This window comes from Saimiri boliviensis, chromosome 4 (genome assembly GCF_048565385.1).
Source record: "Saimiri boliviensis isolate mSaiBol1 chromosome 4, mSaiBol1.pri, whole genome shotgun sequence".
Classification (NCBI taxonomy): domain Eukaryota; kingdom Metazoa; phylum Chordata; class Mammalia; order Primates; family Cebidae; genus Saimiri; species Saimiri boliviensis.
The window spans coordinates 21,004,165-21,031,933 of record NC_133452.1 but is presented as its reverse complement, the minus strand read 5'-3'; the positions used below and the strand labels follow the sequence as shown (position 1 = coordinate 21,031,933).

Sequence of the window (27,769 nt, the reverse complement as noted above, 5' to 3'; positions counted from 1 at the left end):
TCTATTGCTAAACTATTTTCAGTTGTATTTTTAATATGTGCATTTTTGTTATGTGGAAGATAGCTTTGTCAGCTACCTTGAAACTTTTCTGGAATAAACTAGGATATGTGTACCTATGTATCTTTAATGAGCACGAATAGAGAAAATCAAGATATTAATTCATATTGTCCAACTTTTGGTTCATTTTGATTCCCACCACCATCTTTGCATGGATGCTGCTGTAAGACTCTGATTTTTACTATAGTACTCTGATTTCTGGCAAGAAAAATGAAACTGAACCCCCTTAATACCTGGTTTCCAACTCACAGCATCCTTTGCATACAAATGCTTCATCCCACCCAGTTAGGATGTGTCTTTCCCCTCCAGACACTTCTACCACGGGGTGCACCTCCACCTCCTCTGCAACAAGGCTGTCAAGGGTTCCACTACCTCCTCACTGCCACTGAGCGCCTTCCAACATGGCTGCCACCACCAGAGGTCTTGCCAGCTCAGAGCTGTAATGGTTCCTGCTCTCCCTACCTGCTCCGGCCCAGCCCGGGGAAATGTCAGAGGCAATTTGAAGTTGGGAGAACTGCTCTTTCTCTCCACAGTGTACTCAGTGTCAGAGCCGTGTGTGTGTGTGTGTGTGTGTGTGTGTGTGCACTTCTGTTGGTAAGGGCTACAAGTAGGTGACTATGAACAACTGCTTCTATAGCCACAGTGAGTTCCCAGTCCAGCAGGGAAGAAGGTTTATCAACAAGGTTTTTCTACATAATGAAAAAATTATGCTCTTGTAATCTTGTCCCATAAGTACTATAGTGGTCATGGCAAAATGCAGAACCCAAAAGTTTTCAAAATAGTTTGTCTTCTGAAGGCTTATTCAGTGCCCAGTTTTTTCTTGATGTTTTTCTTCTAAACATTTGTCCTCTTTGATGAAACAAGTAATTTATGGTCATACTTCTGAAGCATATTTCCTTTTTTATGGCTATGGTGCCAGTTAAGCCTTTTAGATTTTCCAGGATGTTGCCAGGTGGTTTCCGACCACTGAATTTCCAGGGTGCTGCCAGGTGGCTTCATCCATTAAAATGGCTTAATTTGAGTTTGAGGACTACAGTCAGGCAGATACAGGTTTAAAAGCCCATATTTGCTAATAACATTGTTAAAAGAAAAACTTTTAACAAATTAAATTTAACAGAGTTTATTTGAGCAAAATGTGATTCATGGATTGGGCAGTTCTCAGAATCGTAAGAGGTTCAGAGGAGCTGCACCCTGCATCATAGGCATTATTTGTAGACAGAATAGAAGGCAGGTGAACAAACAGCTTGATTCCCTGCATCTGGGCTTTGGGTTTATTGGGTATGGTCTGATCAGTTGGCAGCCTGTGATTGGCTGAAGCTTAGAGTGGCTTGTAACTGGCTGAGATCTAGCTATCTTTGCAAAAATTAGACTCCCAGTTAGATTTCCATTCATTTACATACTGAGTTAGCTTGCAGTTTGCTGCATAGCAACTCAAAGTAATCTGACTTAGTTTAACAAGGAGAACTTCTGGTTAGTAACCTTTTCAGAGTTTTCTTGCCCACACATTGAGGGCAATTATAGCCTCCAGCTCATAGGACTGGTGTGAGGGATAAGAGAGGTCCACATAGCTGAGTCTTGCCATGTGCCACGTGTCCAGCAAATGGCCCAAGGTTTTATTCCCATCCTGAGAAGAGCCACAGGGGTTTCCTCACACCCCCAATGTCCTCACGTGTTGTTTCCGACTCCCCTTGGGAAGCTTTCTCTCACATACTTAGAAGAATGTCACTTAAATACATGGTAGATTTTGCTTCACTTTTAGGGGTTTTTTAATGCTGGATGTTGATCTTTAGAGGGCACGTTGTGAGCCTCTTGGTCCTAAGTGCTGTATGTTTTGAGACAGATCTTGCTGATGTCTTTGGTTCCCACCTCGCCCTCACCACTGCATCATCCACACTCGCTAATGTGGTCTCTCTGGGGGCCTCCTGCTTCAACCTCTCCTGATGCCCTCAGGATGGAGGGGGAGGAGCACAGGTCTGCCCTCTTCTTCTCCACCCTAACCCCCCTGCCCACTCTGGAGAGGTTTCTCTGCTTGCTTTTGTTTGTTTGTTTTTGAGACAGGGCCTTGCTCTGTCACTCAGGCTGGAATGCGGACGCCCAATCCTGGCTCACTGCAGTCTCAACCTCCTGGGCTCAAGCAATCCTCCCACGTCAGCCTCCTGAGGAACTGGACCACAGGTGCATGCCACCATGCCTGGCTAATTTTTGTTGTGTTTTGTAGAGACACAGTTTTGCCACATTGCCCAGGCTGCTCTCAAACTCCCAGGCTCGACCTATTCGCCTGTCTTGGCCTCCCTATGCTTTTGGTTTTTAATAAGTCCTTGTGATTTCTTGCCTGCTCCTTTAAAAGCAAGACTGGGACTCTTTAAGAGATGTTGTATTATTTTTAATAAATATCTGTTTGTACCCTGGCCATGTTCCCATCAGGAGTGTCAAAAGGACAAACAGAAGCTGAGTGAGCCCCCACCAGTGAGTGTTATGGACCCCTTTGTAAGCTGTCCTCATTAGGCCTGTCTGGCACCTAAAATAGACGGCTGGCGAGGTAATTAGATGCAGTTACTTGCAAAAGTCTCAGAGGCATTTTCTTGATAGTACTCAAGAGGAGTCTATTAATTAGTTCTAACAAGGAAGGTTTAAATAACATCAGTTAATGGCCAATTGCTGGTGGCAACCGGACAGACACAATTCAGAGTCCCTGAGCTGAGCTTCATCCCTTGCCTGGAAGGACAAAAGATCCAGGAAGACAGAGCTCCCGCCTTGGAGGAGCCTGTAGCCTCTCTGAGAAGACTAAACACATGCAGATTAAGGAGTTGAGAATAATGTAGTGCCAAGCTCTGTGCTAATAATTTAAGTCCAGTGAGTGAACAGGAGACTCCCCCAGAGATGGAGAAGATGTGAGTGTTTGGGTTCAACACAAACCATAACTTGCTTTTTCCTGAGTGATTTCATGTGTTGGATAGTATGCTTGTTGTTTTGTTCGGTTGTTGTAAAAAAGCATTCAATTCCTATGGGGAGTTTAGGCTAGAGCCTCAAAACAAAAATTCTACCTCTCCAGAGACTCAGTGTCTGGCAGCTTATAGGAACAAGGTATTGTGTTAGAATTAATTAAGCATTGCTCTCTCTGGGGCCATCTTTTGGAATGCTCACATCTTCAAGAGGAGGGACCCACCAAGCTTTCTACACTCCAGTGGACAGCTATAGAGAAACTTTCTCTGAGCAGGATGGACCTGGAGCAGCCCCATGGTTCATGCAAGCACAGGAAGGGGACAGAGGCCCTTCAGCGTCCAGTCACAGTCATGAAGTGCCAGTCCCCATGGTCTGGTGCCTCTGCAGACCCATCTCCCTCCAGCTGGCTGTCTCCACTGCCCCCACCCATGTCCCACTCCTCCAGCCTGTGCCCCAGCCATGTGATGCGTCTCTGCCCAGAGCACGGCTCCAGTCGCCTCCCTCTCCCCACACAGCCAGCGTTGTCAGAGCCAGGGTTAGCGAGGAGGACGTCAGCCACAGGAAACAACCTCAGATTTTAGCATGAGAGGAGAGTGGGGAAGAGAGACAAGAGGTACACTACTTTTTTCAAAAACGTAATTGTATTCACATACCAGGAATTCTCCCTTTTTAAAGTGTACACTTCAGTAGTTTTTAAGTATATTCACAAAATTTTGCCACCATTACCACTGTCCAATTCAAAGCATTTTTGTCACTCCAAAAAGAAATTACCCATTGACAGTCACTCCCCACTTCTCTTGTGACCCCCAACCTCTGGCAAACACTAGTCTACTGTCTGTCTCTATGATTTTTGCCTGTAAGATTCTGAGCATTTCATATAAATGGAATCATACAATATGTGACCTATTATGTCTGACTTCTCTTACTTAGTGTAATGTTTTCAAGGTCTATCCATGTTTTAGGAGGTATTAGTTTATTCCTTTCTATGGCAGAACACTATTCCTCATTTGAATAGAGATGATCTTTCTTTCTTTCTTTCTTTCTTTCTTTCTTTCTTTCTTTCTTTCTTTCTTTTTACTTTCTTTCTTTCTTTCGATGGAGACTCTCTCTGTCACCCAGGCTAGAGTGCAGTGGCATGATGTCGTCTTACCTCCTGGGTTCAAGCAGTTCTCATGCCTCGGCCTCCCAAGTAGCTGGGATTACAGGCATGCCCCATGACGCCTGGCTAATTTTTGTATTTTGAGTAGAGATGAAGTTTCACCATGTTGGTCAGGCTGGTCTCAAACTCATGGCCTCAAGTAATACACCCTCCTTGGTCTCCCAGAGTGCTGAGATTATAGATGTGAGCCACCATGCCCAGTCGAGATGGTCTTCCTGTAATGTCCATCTGCCTGCACCCAGCTCCCAGCCTTTAAAAAAATATGCTTATGCTTAAAATAGTGACATTGTATGGACATACCACATTTTAGTTATCTGTTTATCATTTCATAGGCATTTGGGTTGTGTCCACTTTTGGGCTATTATGAATAATGCTTCTATGAATATTTCTATTCAAGACTTTGGGAACATATCTTGCATGTACACCTAGGAGTGGAATTTCTGGGTCATATGGTATCTATGTTTAACTCTTTGAGGAGCTGCCAAACTGTTTTCCGAAGTGGCTGCATCATTTTACGTTCCACAGCAATGCAGGGGACTTCCGGTGTCTTTGTATTCTTGCCAATATTTGTCATTGTTCCTCTTTTGGATTATAGTCAACCAAGTGAGTATAAAGTGGTATCTCATTGTGATTACTCCATGTTTTTAAATCAGTGTTTAGAGGGTTGGCATGTTCTGTGTTTCAGAAATATAAGAAAAATGCTAGTGTCTCTTCCTAATTATTTTTAGTGACAGTTTTAAGGATCATAGGCTTTGAATGAGTTAGGAAGAGACTCCTCTCTTCCCAGCTGACACAGCCTCTTAAGAGTGTGGCTTGGTCAGTACATGGCACCTTTGTGCAAAGAAAAACGCCTCCATTCCAACCTCAGGCTGGGTGCAGCTCCTCGCCCAGGATCAGGGATTGGCCAGTAGGCTATGGTCAGAATTTTAGCCTCTCACCCTCCTGCATCCCTTTGTCCAGGGCAGAACTTAGGTATACAACTGTACTTGGCTTGTGGTTGGTCACTTGGAAGCCGGATAGGCCAGTGTTCCTGTTTCAGCTGGGCTGAAGGCTCTGACTTTGGACAAGGGATTTAATGCCCCTGGACCTCAGTTTCCCCATCAGTAAATAATATTGATAAAAATATTTCCTTCTGATGACTATAGCCCTCTTATGGTATTGTGGTGATTCAATGAAATGAGCTTTATAAAGCAACTGGTCTAAGACCTGACAATTCCAAGTGCTTACTAAAGAGTAGTTAATTGCATGTCTTACTTACCCTACGGGACTTGGCATAGGTATTATTTTCTCTAGAAGATGGTCGGCTAACTATGGCACAAAGGCTACATCAAACTCATATTTTACCTCCCACGAGCTAAGAATTGTTTTGACATTTTTTAAAGGGTTGTAGTACAAGCAAAGAATATGTGACATAAGTTTTCTGATTCTTACTTTAGGCCCTTCTCTGACAGCCCCTCGTTCGTGTCTGGCCCACTCCCACTTCAGGATCAGCTGTCCCTCCTCATTAGTCCCTTATCACTTTGTACTTATCTCTGACAGCCCTTTCACAAGGAAATCCCCAGGAGACAATCAGCAGCTTCTGCTTCCTCTGGCACACAGTAGGAGGTTAGCAGGTATGAGTTCAGGGAATGAAAAGGGAGTTGGGAAGAAGAGGCCACTGAAGACAGTTTTGCCAGCTGCACAGTTTTGCTTAAGTCCTAAGGGGAGAGGAGACTGCCACTTGGCTTTAGCTGTCCTCTTGTGCCTTGTATTTGAGCAGAGCAATGTCCTTGCCCTGATGGTATCCCCAGATACATTAGCATGGAGGGACACTCTGAATTTCCCCTAGTCCGTCACACTGGACTTCCCAGGAACACATTTCTTGGTAATTCACAACTCCCTTCTGGAGAAGAAACTTGGCCTGTGGGTAACAGATCTGAATCCAGTAACTCTTGGGTCCCTCCTGGAAAGACAGAGCTTTCTCTCAGCCAGGCTGCATGAATTCGGGATTTGCATTCTCTTGGATGGGCCTAGGCTGAGAGAAGGTGGAATGAGTGTTTTTGCGATTCTAAATTTAAAAAGCAGGCGTGACTATGCCTGCTTGATTCTATTACTTTGGGGCATTTTCAAAGAATTTCTTGTCTCCACTTATTTTTCTAATATTCGTGTTTATATTGAATTCCTCATACAGAAGCTGATGCATTGCATTTACTCCAGAGCTTTCACTGGCGTTCGATGGAATTAGCCATGCAAACACTGCTGACATGATATGCCCTCCTGTTTTGGTTCTTTCTGTGCTAAACATGATTTTTACAATTAACTTGAGCTCTGTGTGTGTAAGCAAGAAAGAAGGAGACTGATTTGTGGCCTGACTACATGTCTCCATAAAAACGTCCGGAAGAGCTCACCCATTAAAGCATGTAAGATAAAAGCAGGACAGTGAATGTCTGAGGGCAGCAGAGGTTTAAGGTACTTTCAGCGATCTGAGTTGAGCAGTTTGCAATTCTCAGGCAAAAGCAGGCACAGTCTTTTTCAACAGATAAGGAACAATTTTAAAAAGAAAGGGATGAATGCACATGAAAGATTTGCAACTCACAATGACTTTTGAACTTTCTACCAAAAAAAAAAAAAAAAGGAGAAACAACCTTTAAAGTTTATAGTAGTAGGTTTTCTCCAAAGGTTACCCATGTGTAGGTTGTTTGCAAACATATTGGCCAACGGAGGAAAGTGGGGAAGAGTTCCAAGTCACGATTCTAAACATTTAATGTCAAAGCTTACTAAATATTACTCCTCTTGAATCTTCAAAGGAATTGTTTATAAGTTCCTGAAAAATAAAATTGCATTTCCGTCTTTGGATGCAAGTGACCCTTTGTCACTCCCCATGATGATTTGAAGAACATAGTTTGACCTTGAAAGCAACTCACACAACTTGATCAAAAGTTGTTTACTGACCACGTAATTTCCAAGTGCAAGATGTGTGGAGTTTTTAATGCACTTACACTAAAATTACACAGGGGCTGAAGGATTCTTTAGCTATACTTCTGAGGAAATTACTGTGGTTGTTATTGTTGTTTTAAGTAGACCACATACATTCACAGAAGGGAGCCTTTACCATGGCCCAGCAGATTACAAAAACTACAGTGAGTTACTTTGACAGCTTGTGAGTAGAGAGATATATTTATAACAAACATTTCTTTTCCAGCTACCTTTGGCTTCCAACCATAAATATTTTATAAACTAACCCCAAAAATGTTTAATGACAGACTTTTAAAGTAACTGAAGAAAGAAAGCAGCATACTTTATGAGCTCCTTTCCCCTGACATATTTTGATCATCGATACAGAATTTTGAAGCTAATAGTGCTGTTGCTACAATGTCAGTGTACTACAGGATCAAAAGGAATGATTTGAGACCCAGAGCTCTTTTCACCATGAGTCCATGAGTGCACTTGATTTTCTCAGAGGATAGTAATACCTGTGGCCATTTTAAATAATGAATAAAATTACCAAAAAATTAGAAAGAGAAAGGCCTGTATCAGAAATGCATTGGGCTAAAATAAAAACCTGACAAGAGTAACCCAAAATAAGTGGAAAGCCCTGTTTATTTCATGCATTAAACAGTCCAGGTCCAGTGTGGTGGCACTGTGATATCATTGGGGTCTACCCCTTCCGCTTCCCTTTCTCTTTCCCCTCCCCACTCCCCTTCCCTCCCCTTCCCTTTTTTTGAGATGGAGGTTCACTCTTGTTGCCCAGGCTGGCACCGCAACCTCCGCCTCCTGGGTTCAAGCAATTCTCCTGCCTCAGCCTCCCAAGTAGCTGGGATTACAGGCATGCACCACCATGCCTGGCTAATTTTCTTGTATTTTTAGTTGAGATGGGATTTCACCATGTTGGTCAGGCTGTTCCTGAACTCCTGACCTCGTGATCTGCCCACCTCGGCCTCCCAAATTGCTGGGATAACAGGCATGAGCCACTCCTTTCTTCTTTCTCTGTCCTCATTGGCTTGGAGATCTCGACTCATAGCAAGGCCTTCATGCGTGTTGCCTCATGGTCACAGGATTGCTTCTGCAACTCTGGGCATGGTGTCTGTGTCCCAGGAAGGAGAAAAGAATGGAAAGTCAAAGCAAAGAACAGAATAGAAAAGAATAGAAAGTCAATGGATGCCAGAGGAATCTGTCTATCATTAAAAGATTGCCCAAGAGGCCAACTCAGCAGTGTCCATTTATAGCTCATTCATTTGTTGAATGAATGGACAGAACTTGATCACTCTATCACTCTCAACTTCAGGTGAGTCTAAGAAGGTAAACACTTTTAGCTAGGCATATTGTTACCTCGAATGAAGTCATAGTTCCTTTAGAAAGAGAGAAAAAGTAGATTTTAGGTAAGCAACTAAAAGAATCTGCTATAGAAGGTTGTCATTTCAAAATATTCTATATAGTTGGTAATAGATTTGAAAAAAAAATGTTTTTTCAGGCTGGGTGCAGTGGCTTACACCTGTAATCCTAGCACTTTGGGAGGCCAAGGCAGACAGATCATGAGGTCAGAATATCAAGACCATCCTGGCCAACATGGTAAAACCCCATCTCTACTAAAATACAAAAAATTAGCTGGGTGTGGTGGCGGGTGCCTGTAGTCCCAGCTGTTTGGGAGGCTGAGGCGGGGAATCGCTTGAACCTGGGAGGTGGAGGTTGCAGTGAGCCGAGATCATGCCACTGCACTGCAGCCTGGAGATAGAGCAAGACTCTGTCTCCAAAAAGAAAAAAGAAAAAAAAATGTTTTTCCATATTGAAGGTTAGGACTCTGTAGGGATGAAAGAAAGCAATTAGCAATACAGTAATAGGATATATTTACCTTCTGAATTTAAAATCTTCTCTGAAGACATTATTGCTGGAGCATGGTAAGAATTCATCCGTCATTCAGTTGTGCTTACATCCCTGTTATGTACTGGGCTAAGTACAGTTGCAAAGAGACAGAACAAGACAAAGAGAGAGATAGGAAGAGAAAGAGTAGAGAAAGAAGAGGTGGAGGACCAGTGGGAGAGAGGGAAAATATCATAGTAATACTTTGAAGTCTTGGCCTTCCCATAGCCTGACAGGCTAGTGAGTTCATCAGGTTAGCATAATTGGTGAAAAAGAATTATATGAACCATCATACACTCACTGCTGTAGTTGAACAAACTTTACTTTGGATTTTCTGGAAGCCAAGGAAAAATGGGGCCATAAGTGGTTATGTGGTTCTCATTTTCTGTGAGAAGAAGAAATATAGTCATTTTTCATACAGTGTAGTGGATCAGAGAGCATGAGTTTTGGCTTGAGTATCAGCTCTCGAAGAGACCTTGAACAAGTTATTTAATCCCCATAATTCCCATTCTTTTCTTCTTTAATATGGGAGCACTAGTACTCATAGTTGAGAGGTCGTATTACAAATTAAGTGAAATATTGCATGAAAGTCACCAACCAATTAAGAGCCCTGGGATGAGAAAAAAAAATGAGAAAGAAGACAACATGCTCAGTGACATCCACATTCCAAAACAGCACTGGCTTGTGGGATGCTCTACCTCATGGTGTCCCTTCACAGTGCCACCAAGGATATGATGCCAAAATGTCACTCAGTCAAAGCGGCTCTCGATGGGGCCAAGAAGTTATGCTTCAATAGACAGCTTTTTGATGTTTTAACTTGGACCAAGACTAAGAGTTCGAAATGTACAGAGAAATGGATGGACTCTGTGTCCTCAAACAGTCTTCTGTACTTATGATGTCCTTCAGCCAGCCTTTTGATAGACATAAGCAGCTCTCCATGGTACAGTTCCTGGTGAAGGCCTGGAGGGGAGGTATTTGTGTCACTGGTGGAGGATGAGCTCCTGCACGGTAATGACGAAGGTCGGACAGTGGCCTTGCCCACACCCTGGCCCAAGTGAGTGCTCAACCCGTCACTAGGATTTGTCTTTTTTCCTCCATTGCCCCAGGGCAACTACAGTCTGAGATCAGCAATAGATTCAAAACCTGGGGCTCTTGCCCTTATTTTAAACTTCTGTTGCCTTCATTTGTGTCTTTAACTAAACTCTGCTGATCAGGATTTTCTTATTGCTCTGTCAGGTCCAACTCCTCAACCATTATAGGGGAAATCAGAAGTTTTACATCCATCCAGTGAGTGTAGTTATAGAGACAGTCATTGCTGGGCAAACTCATTCTCTGTTCCTCTTTCTATCAGATAGCAAACTCCCAAGAGATGGAAAACATCTGTATCCATTTTATTAAAATATTTTTTGAATAATGATTGCTTTTATTTAGCACTGTTTGAGAGCCTGACTGTGATAACACTTCTCTGTAGGAAATGGGATCCCTCATCCATCCTGGTGGAGATTTCTGAAAAATCTGCCTACCCAGGACCAAGTAACAAATGAAAGCAAAAACCAGCCGATTGGTACCGTGGAAAAGGATATTCCATGATCAGATCTATGCTGGTAGATTAGGTCTAGATTCCTTGTCACATTTGTTCAAAATTAATTCATTTATTAAAAAGGTGTACTTGTGAAAAGCCCCCAACATGTAGGCAGTTAAGACATAACTTCATCTGAGAACAATTTAAATGTCTTATTGCCATCTCTAGCTAAAAATACCTTATGATTTCTGGATTCTTCTGTGGAGTTAATCTCCCAGCTCAAGTTCACCTTGTTGCTAATTCTCCATCTCATTTCAGTGTGTGGGAGGCAATGTCATTTTATGTAGAAAGGAATATATTTCATCTCTCCTCTTCTCCAGGTGTCAGCAAATCTACGCCTAAGGCAGGGAGCAGCTGTGACGATACAGATAGAACACAGCCACGGACCCTTGGCACATGTTGAGAATGTCCTTGGTGTTTGCCACTCTTACTCCCTTTCTGTAGATGAGGAATGGCGATTTTCATGAACAGGTGTTAGAAGAATCTATAACAACAGGGCCTTTGAGTGGTGGGGCACAGCAGACCCTATTGGTTACTTACCCCAAATCCATTCTCCGATAGCTGTCTCCTCTTTAGCGGAAATCTGACTTGTTCAAGTTTTGTCCTAGAAGGAAGACAGTTCCATCCCCAGCTCACGAATGGGTCCTGATTAATCTCAGCCTAGCATGGCTATCTTATTTTCTCTGCTCATGGCTAGTTGAGATGCTTAGTGGTAGTTTAGACCAAACCAACAGAATGTGAGAAATTTTCTCAGGGCCTTCTAGGTAGGATTTCCAGATCTTAAAGGAAGCACCCAGAAGTCTCTTCTTGGCCTGGATTGTGTAATTCTGCATGGGATGGCTGGAACTGCAGCAACTGTCATGAAGCATAAGGAAAGCTAGTCTGAGGGCAGTGCGGACATTCCAGGATGGCAGAGCAAGACAGAGTGAAAATAGGGAATGAGGCCTAAAACCTCCATACCTAAGGACTTTTGTTTTGTAAGAGAATATATTTTGCTATTTATTTATTTACTTATTTATAAGAGAATGTGTTGTCTTTATTGTTTGAGTTGCGTTGGGTTTTTGGTTACCTGCAGACCCAAGCATCCTCTTATTGATATGTGGAGATGTAACATAAAGCAGAGAAGTTCTTTAGCCATGTTTAACCCAGTTGTTCTTGAGCTCCAACTCCTCAATTGTCCTGCTGTGTTGCTGTGCTCAGTATGTATGAGGGGCAACACTAGGCCAGAGAGCCGACGAATTTTGTATGGTGCGTTGCAACACACAGACGCACACGCAATGTGAAAAATGCCAGGAAGTCAATTCCAAATAGCCAAATTAAACATGAGAGGGGGGCTAGAAAGTTTCTTTTTAATGCAAATCAACAAGAATTGGGTAGGTGTACTTTGCAAAGGGGAAATGGCTATCCCTTTGAGGCCATAAAATTTCTAGAGATACCAAGGCTCAGTTCAAATGCCATGTGCTCTGTGACCCCTTCCCTGAGTTCCCAAGGTCAAGTTAATCACCTCTTCTGTTCTCATTCCACTGTATGTATATCTCTAGTGAGGCACCTACCACATGGTATCGGCACAAGCTATGTCAGTGTCAGTGTTTGATTCCCTTGTTAGATTGTGAATTCTTACAGGGCAAGAGACTTGTAACCTTTGCTGTATCCACTTATTCAACAGTTTTTTATTGAGTGTCTACTATGTGCCAGTCATTGAGCTGAACACTGAAGATATATAATCGTCAGGAAAAGCAGATGTGGCCCCTGCAGTCATGGAATTTAAAGTCTAGTGAGACAGACAATCAAATAATTACAATAGTCAACCGGTTTCTTATGCCTAACCAAATGACTAGCACTCAGTAAGTGCTCAATAATTACTTGCTGAATTTAGTCACAGAATTTTCAATATTCCCTGCCACCTCTTATCTTCCTGCAAGCTAGCCTAAGTTCATATAGCGGTGAAAAGGCTCCTAGGGGAAAGAGAAGTGAAGCCCCCACGGGCAGGCTGTTTTCAAGCATCTGTTTGCATTGCACTTACTAATGTGTTAATGGCCGAAGCAAGTCCTGTGGCCAGTCCAGAGGGCCATGTGGAAGGAGGTCACACAGTGCAGAGAGAGGAAGAGGTGGGACTGGTCAGGGGCCATTACTATACCAATCTGCCTTATTTTAAATTATGGATTATGTTATGTAAGCCTGAAACTCAGCTAACAGGTTTAAACAATGATCTTGAGTCTAAGAATAAGTTTCTCACTAAAATTCACACTCAAGAAACTAACATTTGATTCAGACATTTCAAATGGAAAATAATGATGTGATTCACAGTGAACAGTATATCCAAGCTTTTGATCTTAAAAATCTTTGCACAGTGCTTTCACGAGAGAGAAGTATTGGCAGCCAAGCGTGGCTGTTTCTCCAGCCTTTATACTGTTTACAATAAGGGCAGTCTTTTCTTCTGAGGTTTGCAATGAGAATAATGGACTCTTTCCCCACTAACATCCAGGGAAAACCATTCTAAATCGAGTGGTTGGCCCATGCCAACAATATCTGCTGTAAATTACGAAACCTCCAATCAATAACCAACACTTCTCCTCTATCTTTATAACAACAAATGAGTTTTCGGATGGGGCTCAGAGTATAAATTATTAACTAAAACAAAATAGGGCAAATGCAGAGAAATGACACTTAGCTTTAGAGTTGATTCTGGAATCTTAGAAGTCTATATATACGAAAGTATCTCTGCATGTTTCATTTGGAGATTTGCATGATTAAACAAAAATGTGTTACAGATCTGGATGGATAGTCAAACTAAGTGTGTGGGTCTGATGGAGAGATTATCTAGCCAAGTGCATTTTTGTAATTCCATACTCCGGTCCAAAAGTTAATGTAAAAAGCCAGTTGAATTGATTAATACTAAAAATGGAACAACTGCAGACCTAGAACTAATTTGAGGACCCTGCTACTTTCATCCTCAGAGTTTTGTCTAATAAGCAACTTTTGGACCACTGAATAGATAGCATGTAAGAAAGTGTCGGAAATGGCTGGAAGTCAGAAGTGACTCCAATAATATTACTCATAATGTCTTTGAACACACCAAAAGCAGACAGGGCACATACACATGCACAACAAATGTTCACAAGAAGATGAGGTTAAACAGGACTGCCACATCCACATGGATTTCCCCACTTAATTTTGTTCATAAAAGCCTTAGAGAAGATGAAAGGGCTCTTAGAAGAGCGGATAGAAGCGCCAAGCCCAAGTGCAGAGGGGCTACCTTGTGTATGCAAAAGCAGGACAAGTCCTAGGTGAACTCTGAAATACGCCTTCAGGATGCTTTAGCCTCGCAAACTTGCACTCTCCCATTGTGCTTACATTTCATGTGTGTGTGTCATGTAGATTTCATTTCTCTTTCTGTCAAACATACAAGTACTCCATGGATTCCTATGGACCGAACTGAGGTTTTAATTTTAGAAACTGTAACATTCTTGGCTGAGCACAGTGGCTCATGCCTGTAATCCCAGCACTTTGGGAGGCTGAGGCAGGTGAATCAGTTGAGGCCAGGAGTTTGAGACCAGCCTGACCAACATGATGAAATCATGTCTGTAATAAAAATATAAAAATTAGCTGGACATGATGCTGTGCACCTATAATCTCAACTGCTCAGAAGGCTGATGAATGAGAATCACTGGAGGATGGGAGGCAGAGGTAGCAGTGACCCGAGATTGTGCCACTGCACTCCAGCCTGGGCAACAGAGCAAGACCTTGACTAAAAAAAAAAAGAAGAAAGAAAGTAACATCCTGTGGCAATGAGATACCCAGTTTATGGACTTCTTTTTGCCCATTATTTGTGTACTGATCAAAGAAGCTTAAAGCATACTGCAGAATTAAAAGTGAATCCCTTTGTTCCTCGTATGTATATTTTCTTCACATTTGTTAATTTTAAATTTGAAAATATTCATCTTTTGATCTATGGCATTGATAGGATTCACCAGTGTCACCTGAAATTTGAGTTTCTAATCAAACTGGAAGACTTGTATTTTTTTCCTGAAGCACTCTTCAAGGATCCAACTATGGTAGCTTAACTATCACATCCGGAAAATGACTTCTGGCTCCTTGTAAAGACTGCTGCTTTGTGGGAAGATTCTGGTACAGTAGGCAGGGTCTTGTGTTCCTGGGAATAATGCAGTGACGGTGTCCATGATGGAGATAGCAGGACATTAGGTATACAGAATGGGATGGATATTTAGAAGCGTAGGATGCCACTCAGGTCACCCTGTGGTTATCCATAAGCATTGCCTAGCCCTCAGTTAACATGCATCACCACACTTAGCTAATTTTTCTATTTTTAACATTACAACACACGGAGCCTTGGGAATCATTAGGTTCAGGACCCTCACTCTGTTCTTGAGGAAACTTTGGCTCAGAGAAGTTGTTCAGGATCATTTGCTCAAGTTACTCAACTACTTAGAGTGATAAAGCCAAGGGCGATGCCAGAGTTTCATGACTTCCAGTGCAGGGAACCTTCTACTTCAACAGACTTTTTCTCATGAAACATAGCACATCACGGGTCTCAAAATACAACGTTAAGAAAAAATTGGTAGATTTTCTTATAGTTCTAAGAGATAACTGAAAGAGCATCCTTAATAAATAAGACAGCATTGGCTCGACAACACTTACTATAATAGGATTTTCATCCCAGTAGTCTAGTCTATACTCTTCATTAATTATCCACTGTGTACGTAACAGATAGATTCATTTTATTAATCATCCAATATGCACATAACAGATAGTCCCAGATGGACTTGTAAATGATCAATGGCTACATTTATCTTTCTGTAGGTAGCAGTACACATGAAATTGTTTCAAGTGAGAGCAGGGGAAGAAGAAAGCCAGAGGTTCAGATTTGGCATGGCTCTTGGAGAAGATGGGCCTGAATAATGAGAAGGACGCAGGATGCCGTTGAGAGTTGTGGATGGAAAGAGCCTTCTGTTCAGGAGGATTGCAATGAGGGGAAATAGAATTCTTAGATGGGTTCTGTGTATTTCCTCCTCTAGAATGGAGGAGTGGAGACTGGGAGCAGGAGAGGTGATAGCAATTAGAAAACAGATGTGTGTGGCAGAAGAGTTCAGATGGTTTGATGGGCAAAGGCCAGTGAGAGTCACTGCCGAGTTCTGGAAGGCTCCGGCAATGATCTCAAAACAGGAAGCTTGGAATGATTAAAACTGTGGAAAGGAAGAGAAAGATAAAAGGAAGATAAAGGTAAATTTGTTATGCGACAAGTTCAAACAAGCACAGGACAGCCAAAGTTTCCAAAATAATACTGAGAATGCCCATGGAGCTGGAACCCATGTCATCAGCACAAATTACTGGAACTTTGGGGGTTTTTTTCTTTTTCTTTTCTTTTTTTTTTTTTTTGAGATGGAGTCTCACTCTGTTGCCCAGGCTGGAGTGCAGTGGCATGATCTAGGCTCACTGCAACCTTCGCCTCAACCTGGAAAATGCCTTAAAAGTTAAAATTAGATTTTACCATGTTTCCTTGTGGAGTATATTCATTAAAGAAACAGAAGGGCTGGGTGTGATGGCTCACGCCTGTAATCCCAGCACTTTGGAAGGCTGAGGTGGGTGGATCACGAGGTCAGGAGTTCAAGATGGTGAAACCACACCTCTACCAAAAATACAAAACAAAACAAAACAAAAATTAGCTGGGCACGATGGCAAGTGCCTGTAATCCCAGCTCGGAAGGCTGAAGCAAGAGGATTGCTTGAACCCGGGTTATATCCTGGTAGCAATATAGATTGAAATTAATCATTTAATAGCTTCAGAAGAAAATAGCATTTATTGGGTTATAATCTAACTTTCCCCTTTTTATAGGCGAGGAAATGGAGGCTCAAGGATGTGAAGTGACTGGCTCTTAGCACCACAGTCTCCTAGGAATTTAACATGAAGATTAGCTGAGTGGATTTAAGCTGCTCCATATGAGGACAATTCTGTTCCTCATATGGACAGTGAGGAACAGAATTATCTCCGAATTCAGGCCTTGCAGAGCCCTGGCTGTGACTCTTTTGAGTGTTAGTGTGATTAACCATGAAATGGAGGTGCTGAAAAGTCATCAAGTGCAGTTTTATTCTTCAAGCAAAGTCAGTTCACAGGCAGTATCATATTCGTGTTAAGGGTCTAACGCTTCAACAGCATTTAGTATAAATTTCCATTAACCTACGCATTCAGTTAACCAGCACACCTGTTCTCTAACCAGTCGGGTAGAGTGTGAGCATACTTTGAGGTTAATTATGACTGGTAAATGTGAGTGGAGCCCATTAACACACAGTAAGACCCCAGGAAGACACCACAGTACCTTTCACCTCAACTCCCCGCCATGATCCCACAGGCAACCTTCGCTCCAGCCTTAATCCCTCAGAAGGCTGCAAGGATCCACTCAGCCACTTAATACAGAAAGCTGAGAGTCCTCTGTGACAGCACTTTCTCAAAGCTAGTGGAGGTGGCGAGGACCCTGGTGAGCTTTTTAGAGAGAGACTCCTGACTCTCATCCTAGACTTTCTGATTCAGTTAGTCTTAAAGTGGGGCCCAGAAATCTGCATTTTTTAAGATTCCACGAGGAATTTGAATATACAGTTATTTGGGAACCATACCTTGTACTATATTAAGGATCATTTTGCAAAGACTTAGAAGCACCACTGATGTTAATTCCTCTAACATTACTAATCCCCAGAAGAGCCCTACAGACTCTGGGTCTCAGGGACTATGAAAGTCATGATCCAGACCACATTTGCTTTTTACCTAGAAAGGTTTCCTTCTCTTCTCCCTATTTCAAACCAGGGCTGAGCTATTGAACTTGTGGATGTCATCTGGTGGTGGTTACTGTCATGCTCAGGACTTGGAAAGATTTCTGTTTATTTGGCATGCCCCACACAAGCCTGTCAGGCTCTGGGGATTTGTGGCATTTGCAGAACTTGCAAGGCAGGCAGCATAAAAATATATAATTCGTAGAATGAAATATTTCGGAGGCCCCTTCACTTTTACAAATTGGCCATAAAATAGAAATCACAGACATAACATTCGTATAACCACAGTTGCCAAAAATGAATCACTTGGGGGAGGGAGAGGGTGCTTGAGAAGTTTCATGTCCACTTCTTTATAGGGCATCTAAAGAAAGAGTGAGCATTGAAACTCTGTGTGCAAATGGTAAGAGGAACTTTAAAATAGAGGATGGAGTTCTCTGCCGGACAATTGCAAATATTGGTTAAGGATAACAAGGATTTTGAGACTGATTAGAAAAAGTCTTTTAAAGTCTTTTCACAGCGATTGAGTTTATCATTTGAGGGCGTTTCCTTGCCTTGATAGACATTCCAAATATATTTAGGATTTTGTATACATTTTACTGTAACTTACTGGTTCCTGTTTGTTCCCCGCCCCCCCCCCCCCCACCGCCCCGTGGAAGCAGTTGACAATATTTGAGCCAGCTGTCCATTTTGACTGCTTGTGATATATCAGGGGAAGGAAGGAAGGAAGGAAGGAAGGGAAAAGTACACATCCTGCCACCTTCTGCTGCCATTAGCACATTGACACTCTGGGCTTCCATTCGTTTTCTAGAAAGAGTCCTTAGGAGGGAGAGAGAGGCTAAATCTGCTCCTGTCAGTTCCACTTGAGCCTTCTGGGGACTTGAGTCACGGCTGAGTAATGGCTGGTGGTACTGGTTGTGATCGCTGACTGTTGAAAAATAGTGTATTTAATGAGGTTGCATACATGTAAGACATTAAAAAGGAAATAGTATCTCTGCCACGGAAGTCAAACTAAAAATTCTCTTCACTATTCGATTTGTTTTAAAAGAAATGTCCTCTTAGGCGTCAGGAGAGCCAAGAGCCGGGCTTTTGTGATTGTGTCACTAGCTTTGTGACCTTGAAGATGCCAAATGCTATTTCTGGGCCCCAGTTTACTCATGTAAAATAATTACAATATCTACATAGTGTATAGGAAAATTTTATCCAAATCAAACGCAGATTGGGCTGGAGATGGGGGTCATAGAGGGTGATAGTTGTGGGGGGTAGTATTGAATGGATGGATTATTCTAAGTTGCTTTTGGAGCTCAAACTCCATTATGCTAGGAATCTGTGACTCCGAGGAACATGGAGGGGCACACAGAGGAGTTACTTGGATGCTACTAATGATAACTAAGCCATTTGATAATTTACACTCTTAGAGAAATGCACAGCCAGAGTAAAAGACAGTTATGCTGTTTGATTCTGTATTGTTAATCAAGGATGAAAAGGTTTACATGGCACAGAACCTAGGACAGGGTCAGCCTTCCTTCCTTAAAAATCAGTCTTTTTTTTTTTTTTTTTCTGTCATCTTTCCAGAAAGTACATTTCAAGTAAAAGGTGATGACCATTTTTGTAGCAGAACTTCAGAAACAAATCTACTTTATTTTATTTATTTGTATTTTTATTTTTTTAAGATGAAGTCTCACTCTGCTCCCCAGGCTGGAGTGCAATGGCACAATCTCAGCTCATGGCAACCTCCACATCCTGAGTTCAAGCGATTCTCCTGTCTCAGCCTCCTGAGTAGCTGGGACTACAGGCGCACACCACACTTCTTGTTGTTCATTTTAACACTGTATCCAAAATGAACTCATTGATTTAGCTGCTTAATTCAACAAGTTTCAGTGCATTACATAGGTTCTTTTAGAAAATGATGAAAAACCCCACCCTAAATTTATGTTTGTGGTCGTGCATAAGGTGTCTTTCTTTAAAACACACAAGGCTGATTCCAGAAATTTTAGTGAAAACACATTTCCTGCCTTTAGATTCATGTCATGTAGGTGTGTGTTGGTGTTTAGAGAAACGACAGAAATGCAGTCCCAGTGAGGATGTTAAGCCCTCCTTTATCTTAAATTTATTATCATAGATCCAGCTGCAGGAATGATACAGGACTTTTTGTTCTTATATAAGTGTTCTTTTTAAATAACAAAACTTTAAACCATTAGTTGGGAGCTTGCCACAACTATTTAAAAAAATAGAATTAACATTTTTTTAAAAAATGAATTAATCAATAGCCTAAAGGTAAGTCACATTGCTGGTTATTAGTGAAAAGAATAAGATAGATACTAAGCCTGCTACTGTGTTGATTACCCAAACAATTCAGGAGAAATCAAGTGACTTCACCTAAGTTTTCTAGGTGAGTGCCTTACTCACTTAAATTGTCCAAGATGTACCTGTACTTTTGTAATAAAGTGCTTACTTATGTGGTAACTCACATCTTCTAGATCATTAATTCAGACGTAACAAATTCTTCTTTGCTGTTCAGTAATGTGCTGTAAGGCAGGAAAAAAAATGCATCTATCCTAATTGTTGAACAGTTTGTTTCTATGGAGGAATTAAACTCTGAGTTTATGTTGGCAGCTCTGTCATAGCCATAATTCATACCCCAGCCTGGTTGTAATGGAAAGTCTATCTTATAAATGCTATTTGTATCATTAAACTAAACATGAAGCCTAATTCAGCCTTCCTGTTCATAATCTTATGGCCAAGAATGTCATTTATTTTTCTGAATATCTGGACTTATGCAATAGTTGCCAACAAACAGACTTTTGAAGTACTCGATGATGAAACCATAAGTAAAAATGACCAATTAAAATGATCATCTTTTTATTTTCCCTGATGACTTTGAATAGCATTTGATCAAATACAGCAGCTGTATTTGAAGATTCTCTTGGTTTCACATTTTAGTGGGAATCATTGTATTAATTAATGTTAAGCAGTGCATTAAATTCCTTAGAGCAGCCAGGACTCATTCAGTATCTATTAAGGCTCTTTATGTACAAAGCACATTCTAGGCACTGTGGGGACACATAGTAGCCTGGCCCTCAAGAAACAAGGTCTTACCCATAAGAAAAAAAATACGTAATGGAAAAACCGCACCAAAATGGCATGTGACTGGTTGTTAAGTGAATGATATCGGTACTGTATTTTATTCCAGTGACAACTAGCCTTTAAGTTTCAAATTTATTTAATGCTGCTCCGCATAAAAATATTTCAGAAAAATTAAATTAACCTATAATTGCAAAGGCAAAATTTCAGCTGGCTAACTGTAGGCAAATTTGCAGTATATTTATAATTTTATACTGTACTTTATTATTTAGTTTTGAGCTTTTCAAAATGACCTTTTGTTATGAGTATGTGCTGAATGTAGGAATCTTTTGATTATTGTCAGTTCTTAATGCTGAGCATTCAAAATGGAAATATTATTTTATTGTAGATGTAAATGATTAATTACAGATGCTTTTAATAATAGCTATGAAAAGTAATAAAGTAGATAATAGTATGAATAGTAGATAATAGTATATCAAAATAGATCAAAAGTAGTGTATCAAGATAGATAAAAAGTAAATAATATTATATAAAAATCATTAACCACTAGGCAATTAGAAAGAAAAAAGAAAGGAGAGGCATTCATATTGGAAAGGAAGAAGTAAAACTTCTCTGCTTGTAGATGACATGATCTTATTTATAGAAAATCCTAAAGAACCCACACAGAAAAAAACAATTTGAGTTAATAAATGAGTTCAGCAAGACTGTGGAATGTAAGATCAATGTAGAAAAATCAATTGTATTTTCACCAGTGAATAATCACTCCAAAATGAAACTAAGAGGATAATTCCGTTTATAATGACATCAAAAACATAAATTCAGCAACAAGAGTATAAGGCTTGAACAATAAAAACAATGAAATATCAAAGAAATGAATTAAAGGAGAACTATGTAGGAAGGCATCCCATGTTCATGGATTGGAAGACAATATTGTTAAGGTGGCTGTAGTCATCAAATTCATCTACAGATTCAATGCAGTCCTTATCAAAATCTCAAATACATTTTTGGGCAGATATTAGCAAGCTGACCCTAAAGTTCACATGAAAATGCAAAGGACCCAGAGTAGCCAAAAACAATCTTGAGAAAGAAGAACAAAGTTATAGGGACTTACCCTTTCCAATTTCAAAACTTATAACAAAGCTATAATAAGACTGTGTGGTATTGACATAAGGATAAATATATATATTAAGGAAATAGAACTGAGAATCCAGAAATAATAATGACCCCAAATACACTTGTGGTTAGTGAATTTTTGACAAGGGTACTAAGTGGCTAAGTGGGGAAAGAATAGAAAAAGTAATCTTTTCAATAAACGGTGCTGTGACAGTTGGATATTTGCATGCAAAAGAATGAAGTTAGACCACTAACTCACACTACATACAAAAGTAACTTAAATTGATCAAAGACCTAAACGTTAGAACTAAAACTATAAAAGTCCCAGGAGAAAACATAAATGTATATCTTTATGCTCTTAGAATTGGCAATAGTTTCTTAAATATGACACCAAAACCAAAAACAACCAAAGAAAAATTAGATACACTGGACTTAGTCAAAATGAAAATCTTTTGTGCTTCAAGGGACACCATTCAGAAAATGAAATGACAAAGTACAGGATGGGAGAAAATACTTGCAGATTATGTATTTGCGAATCCAAAAGATATATACCAAACTCTTAAAATACAATAATAAAAAGACAATTTTTAAATGGATGATGGATTTGAATAGACATTTCTCCAAAGAAAATATGCAAATGGCCAATAAGCACATGAAAAAATGCTCGACATCATTAGTCATAGGGAAATGCAAATCAAAATCACAATGAGATATCACTTCACACCCACAAGCATAGGTATAATAAACAACCAAAAAGACAGTAACAGGTCAGGCGTGATGGCTCATGCCTGTAATTCCAGCACTTTGGGAGGCTGAGGCCAGCAGATTGCTTGAGCTCAGGAGTTTGAGACCAGCCTGGGTCTCAAACATGATGAAACCCTGTCTCTACCAAAAAAATTTACAAAAATTAGCCAGTCATGGTGGTGTGTGCCTGTAGTCCCAGCTGCTTGGGAAGCTGAAATGAGAGGATCACATGAGCTGGGGAGACAGAGGTTGCAGTGAGCCCAGGATCATGCCACTGCACTCCAGTCTGAGCAGAAGAGCAAGACCCTGTCCAAAAAGAAAAAATACGTATATATCGATAACAAATGTTGGCAATGATGTGTGGAAATTGGAACCCTCATATGTTATTGGTAGAAATCTAAAATACAGCTGTATTCAAAATGGTTTAGCAGTTCTTCAAAAAATTAAACGTATGGTTACCATATGATCCAGCAATTCCACTCCTAGGTATATACCCAAGAGAATCAAAAATACGTCCACACAAAAATTCATACACAAATATGCATAGCAGCATTATTTAGAGTGACCAAAAAAATGGAAACAATCTGCTTGTTTATCAACCGACAAGTGTGTAAACAAAATATGGTATATCTACACAATGTGCTATTAATATAAAGGAGTGAAGTATTGTCTCACACTGCAACGTGGGGGAGCCTGGAAAGACATTATTCTGAGTAAAAGAAGCCAGATACAAAAGGCCACATATTGTGTGATTCCATTTATATTAAATATCCAGATTCCTATAGGCAAAACCACAGAGACAGAAAGTAGATCAATTGGTTTCCAGGGTCCAGGGTCAATAGTGGAAATGGCAAGTGACTGCAAATGGGTATAGGGTTTCTTGGGTTTCTTTTGGGGCCAATGAAATCATGTTCTGGAATTAGATAGTTGTGATGGTTGCAAACTCGGTGAATATACTAAAAGCTATTGAAGTATGCATTCACAAAGAGTACATTTTATAGTATGTGAATTATATCTCAGTTTTGAAAATTACCATGTATTTTCTTGATCACTCTATAGATTAAGTTGTTCTCATAAAGCATAAACTTGCAAAAAATATTGTCATTTAGCAACATATTTATGTATTTTATTTTTAAAAAGAAACAAAACAAGTTTGATAATCAAGCTTAGAGACTGCATGAAATTTACCAGTGCAGAAATAAGGCCAACATTTCTCTCATTATACCATAAAGATAAATAGAGTTTATCACTTCTGATGAACTTTTTGTTATAATCATAATAAATTTTTTATTATAATCCTTTTTATTAACCTGATTGTAGACCCTTTTCACTGAGATTTATTATATCAAACACTTCCTGTTCTGAAATTGAGGGAAGAATCACAAGTATTTCCATACATACGTTTCATGCTTGTTCTCTTGGTTTTTTCCCAGGTACTACCTTTCCCAAGCCAGGTGGTATACAACAGAGTAGGCAAGTGTGGGAGCCGTACCGTGGTCTTGCTTCTAAGAATCTTGTCGGAGAAGCACGGATTTAATTTGGTCACATCAGACATTCACAACAAAACCAGGCTTACTAAAAATGAACAAGTAAGTTGACGTTGCCCATTGTTAACCTGTATTTTGCTTCAGCTCATTCGTGTAACTAGTGGGTGCCCTACAGGTCATCGTTCAGACTCCTGATGAATGAATACCAGAGTTTCAATTTTCTGCAGTGTTTTTGCTAGAATGTAGAAGGAAATTTAAGTTAAGGGTTCCATAAGAACTCTGTAAACCAGGGAATTCCCATGGAGGGCTACTTCCTTTAGCACTGATGAAGGACTTTGTGCACCTGCCATTGTCTAATTAGCTAAAATCAGCAATATCTACAACTCAGAGTCACACCACCAAGCTATAAATAATGCTGACATCCTCATTGCCAAAATCAGAAGATTTTACTGTAATATTATTTCCTCTGCATTTTCCCACCAATGTCCAGGATCTTTAGGGTTGTATTGGTTGATGTGACATGAGTTTCCTGCTACGGGGAACTCAGAGGAGCTTAGGCTTTCAGAGCAGCATTTGGAATGTTCAGTGGAAGGAAAAGAATCACCCCACTTCGCAGGAACACTTTTGCCCTAATATAGCTGAGCTGTACAAGTGGACATGCTGGTGGTAGGATGGGAGTGCTGTCCTCTTCCAAGAAGCTATAAAGGTTTACTTTGCAAACCTGTATAGAGGTAGGGGCAACAGTCTCTGTGGGGGTGCTTTGTTAATGTAGAAAAGTCAGATGGAGTGGTCTCGTGGTCATTTTATAGAAATGAGTTTGTCATCCTGGTCTCAGAAACTTGATTCTGTCCCCTTACATATGTAGCATGAACAGCCACCAAATGAGTGGTAGCTGCGTGTGGGGAAGAAACAAAGAACGTGGCTCACCCCCAGGATGAGATGATCATTATAAAAATGTCCACCCATGTCCATTTTCTTTGGACGTAATCTCCAGCTTGGAGACATTCAGAACCTCACAAATGGAGGGACTCTCATTCTTAATTTACCAATTCTGTATTTCCATTTTATCTTGGGGGAAAGTGGAACTGTTTTAAGACAGCAGTAACGTAGCCAACCACACTTGCTCTAGAGTCACCATGTTTTGAGTCTTTCATAATACAGAGATCAAATTGCCCACTCCTTTGCAAATTTCCCTTAAAGAACCACTCAGTATTGAGTTTAAATAGTCATTCCCAGAACCAATAGTAAAAGAGTCATTATGAATCAGCAGAAAATATTTTAAGATTATACCTTGTAGGTTCCGTAGTAGGGTCTCCGTTGAAAAGAATGATCTTTGGTGGCATTTAAGGATATTGAATTTTATGTATAACATTGTTTAATAGGGGCAGGTTCTCTCTGATTTCCTTACTTGATTGAAGAGCTAACATAATTAGGCTAGTGATGCCTTTTTAACTGCCTGAAAGAAATTATAAATAAATTCATTATTGCAGTTTTGTTATGATTATTAAATTTGGTTTTCTTTTGACTCTCTTAGCAGCCTGCTTATTGGATTATACTTAAATATAATCATGCTCAGTTCCCAGATGTCTCTTAAAACACAGGTGCTAGATTTTAGTTCCCACGGCAGGAGAGAGTGCAAACTACCCGCAGGGAGCAGGACAAACGTTAACTCAAGGATTAGACATCGGGATGTTCAGGATGCTTAGAAGAAAGAGCACAAAGTACAGTCTTTAAAGACAGCATGGGATTTTATAGAGATGAACCTACCTAGTTTCCTCTGAGGAAGAAACATGAAAAAGTAAAATACAATTGTAACTATGAATGGAAGAATTTAGAATAAAAATTAACAGTAATTTACTAACCATGCATAGATTGGTAGATCCAGAAAGGGTTAAAGACAAAGTCCTCCTTCTCTTCTAAAATATAGGCTAACTGTCATCTGTTTGGAATGGTTGGCTTGTCTGGAAGCCAGAGTATAAACTAGACAATCTTTGAAGGTTCTTTCCAGCCCTGTGATTCTGTGACATATTTGTACAACTTCTAGCATAATCTGTATATTGTGCCGTTGAAACATTTCTGATTCCTGTGGTCAGTGTGACCTAGAATGTATTTCATTACTTCCTTATTCCAGATTTCTATTAAATCATCAGGCAGTTTAAAAAACCCGTGGCAAAGGTAAAGATAAGGTAGAAAAAACAAATATATAATTTTAATGTAAAAACAAACTAATAACAGTGACCATTGCCTCTCTGCAGCCAGTTCATCTGGCTCTGGCCTGCAGAGAGAGTAGCCAGGAAATAAAATGACAAGAAACCCAGTTTGAAGTTCAACAACATTGAGAAAAACACTTTCACTTTTTTGTTTTGGTCTATGTGTTGCTTTTATTAGAGTTTCAATGTGCATAAAAGAGAAAATATATTATTTTAATATAATATATTCAAGAAGTAATTTGTGGTATGAAGAGCTCCTTTTTTGGTAATTTATCAGAGAAATGAAGGGGAAATGGTTTAGAAGACAAGTGGAAATTTTAGTCAGTTGTTCTCACCCATAAACAGTGGAATTCTGAAAATTTGTTCCCATAGAATTCATTGTCCTCTAGAGTTAATCACAGTTCAGCTTCAGGTGCAGTATGAGTTAACAGACTCTTGTGGGCTGGCCTGGGACTTTATCCACCATGTAGAGCATTTCTTTTTTGAGAAAAGGTGCTGCAAGTTCCAAACTACTGACTTACAAATGAACTTTGAAATAGTATCCATTTCTAAGGACTGGAATTATCTATTCCATTTCATTCATACAAAAAGGCATCTCTCTGAGCCACAGTCAGATTCACACATGCATTGCCCTCTGGAGGATAGCTGTCAGCACACACCACACACACACACACACACACACACACACACACACCACACCACACCACACCACAGAGCTAAATTTTAAAAATCTATTAAATGGAACAAGACACTGAAGGGATTATTAAAAAAGAAAGGGAACGTGAAGACACCAAATGTTAGAATGCCTATAAAAATCCCACTACATCTGTCCTTATAGAAATAGAATACCTCTGAAGTTCATATTTTGGAAAACTCCGCCTCAACAGCAGAGCACGGGCAGCTGCTGCTGGCCACGTGTCGGACCTTCGCACAGCTCGTACTGCAAACCCGTGATGACATGGCTGCACTTACGCTCGAAAACCAGATTTCAGGTTCTTAAGCTGGCTGAAATGATCTCTTGAAAAATAGAGATTACATACAGCTTTGAAGAATAGGACATTGTTTTCCCCAGAAGATGTAGGGTGTGATTGCCAAAAAACCTCACAACCATCTTTGGTTAAGATGTGACACCAGCTTTCCAAACACTGCTCTAAATACAATAAAGGTCACATGCTGCAGGCGTATTACAGCTATGAGAATCCACAATTAATTTCATTCTTTTTAAAGAAAATCAAAAGTGACCAGCGTACTGAGAAGGCAAATAATTTTACTATTTCTATTTCTATTGAAACTGAGGATTACATATTGGATACAGCACCTACTACATGCTAATTGTTTTCCTTCATTGTTTCATTGAACTTTTTGGACCTAAAAATATACTACTGAGTGGGTATGATCCCTGTTTTATGGATGAGACACTTAAGACACTCAGATTGTAAATTTCCAGATACATTATAATGACTATCAGTGGCACTTGGCCTTGAACGCAGGCCTTCCTTAATCCAAAAGGCATTCTCATCATGCAATGTTTATCTGCTCTGGCCGGACAGCAGAATCTCCAGCAGAGCCTTTTAAAACCTGGAGTTGCAATGGCGCTTCTCCTGGAGATTCTGGGGAAGAGCCCAGAAAACTTTTTCTTTAATAAAGTGCCACAAGAGATTTTATGATGCAGCCAGAGTTAAGAAGCTCTGTCGAAATCATCACATCAGCATTCCCCTCGGTATGTTCCTGAGAATCCTAGCCCTCTAAGACACTGAAAGAAAGAAAATATTATG

General features: G+C 40.3%; 1 protein-coding gene across 1 annotated transcript in view; it reads left to right on the top strand.

Annotated features, from left to right (window-relative positions):
- Nucleotides 1-27,769, top strand: part of UST (uronyl 2-sulfotransferase) — a 321,994-nt gene that overhangs the window by 159,437 nt on the left and 134,788 nt on the right. The window contains exon 3 of the mRNA XM_003926823.4: nt 23,731-23,886. Within this exon, the coding sequence (XP_003926872.1) occupies nt 23,731-23,886 (156 nt within the window). The remainder of the gene's footprint in view (nt 1-23,730; nt 23,887-27,769) is intronic.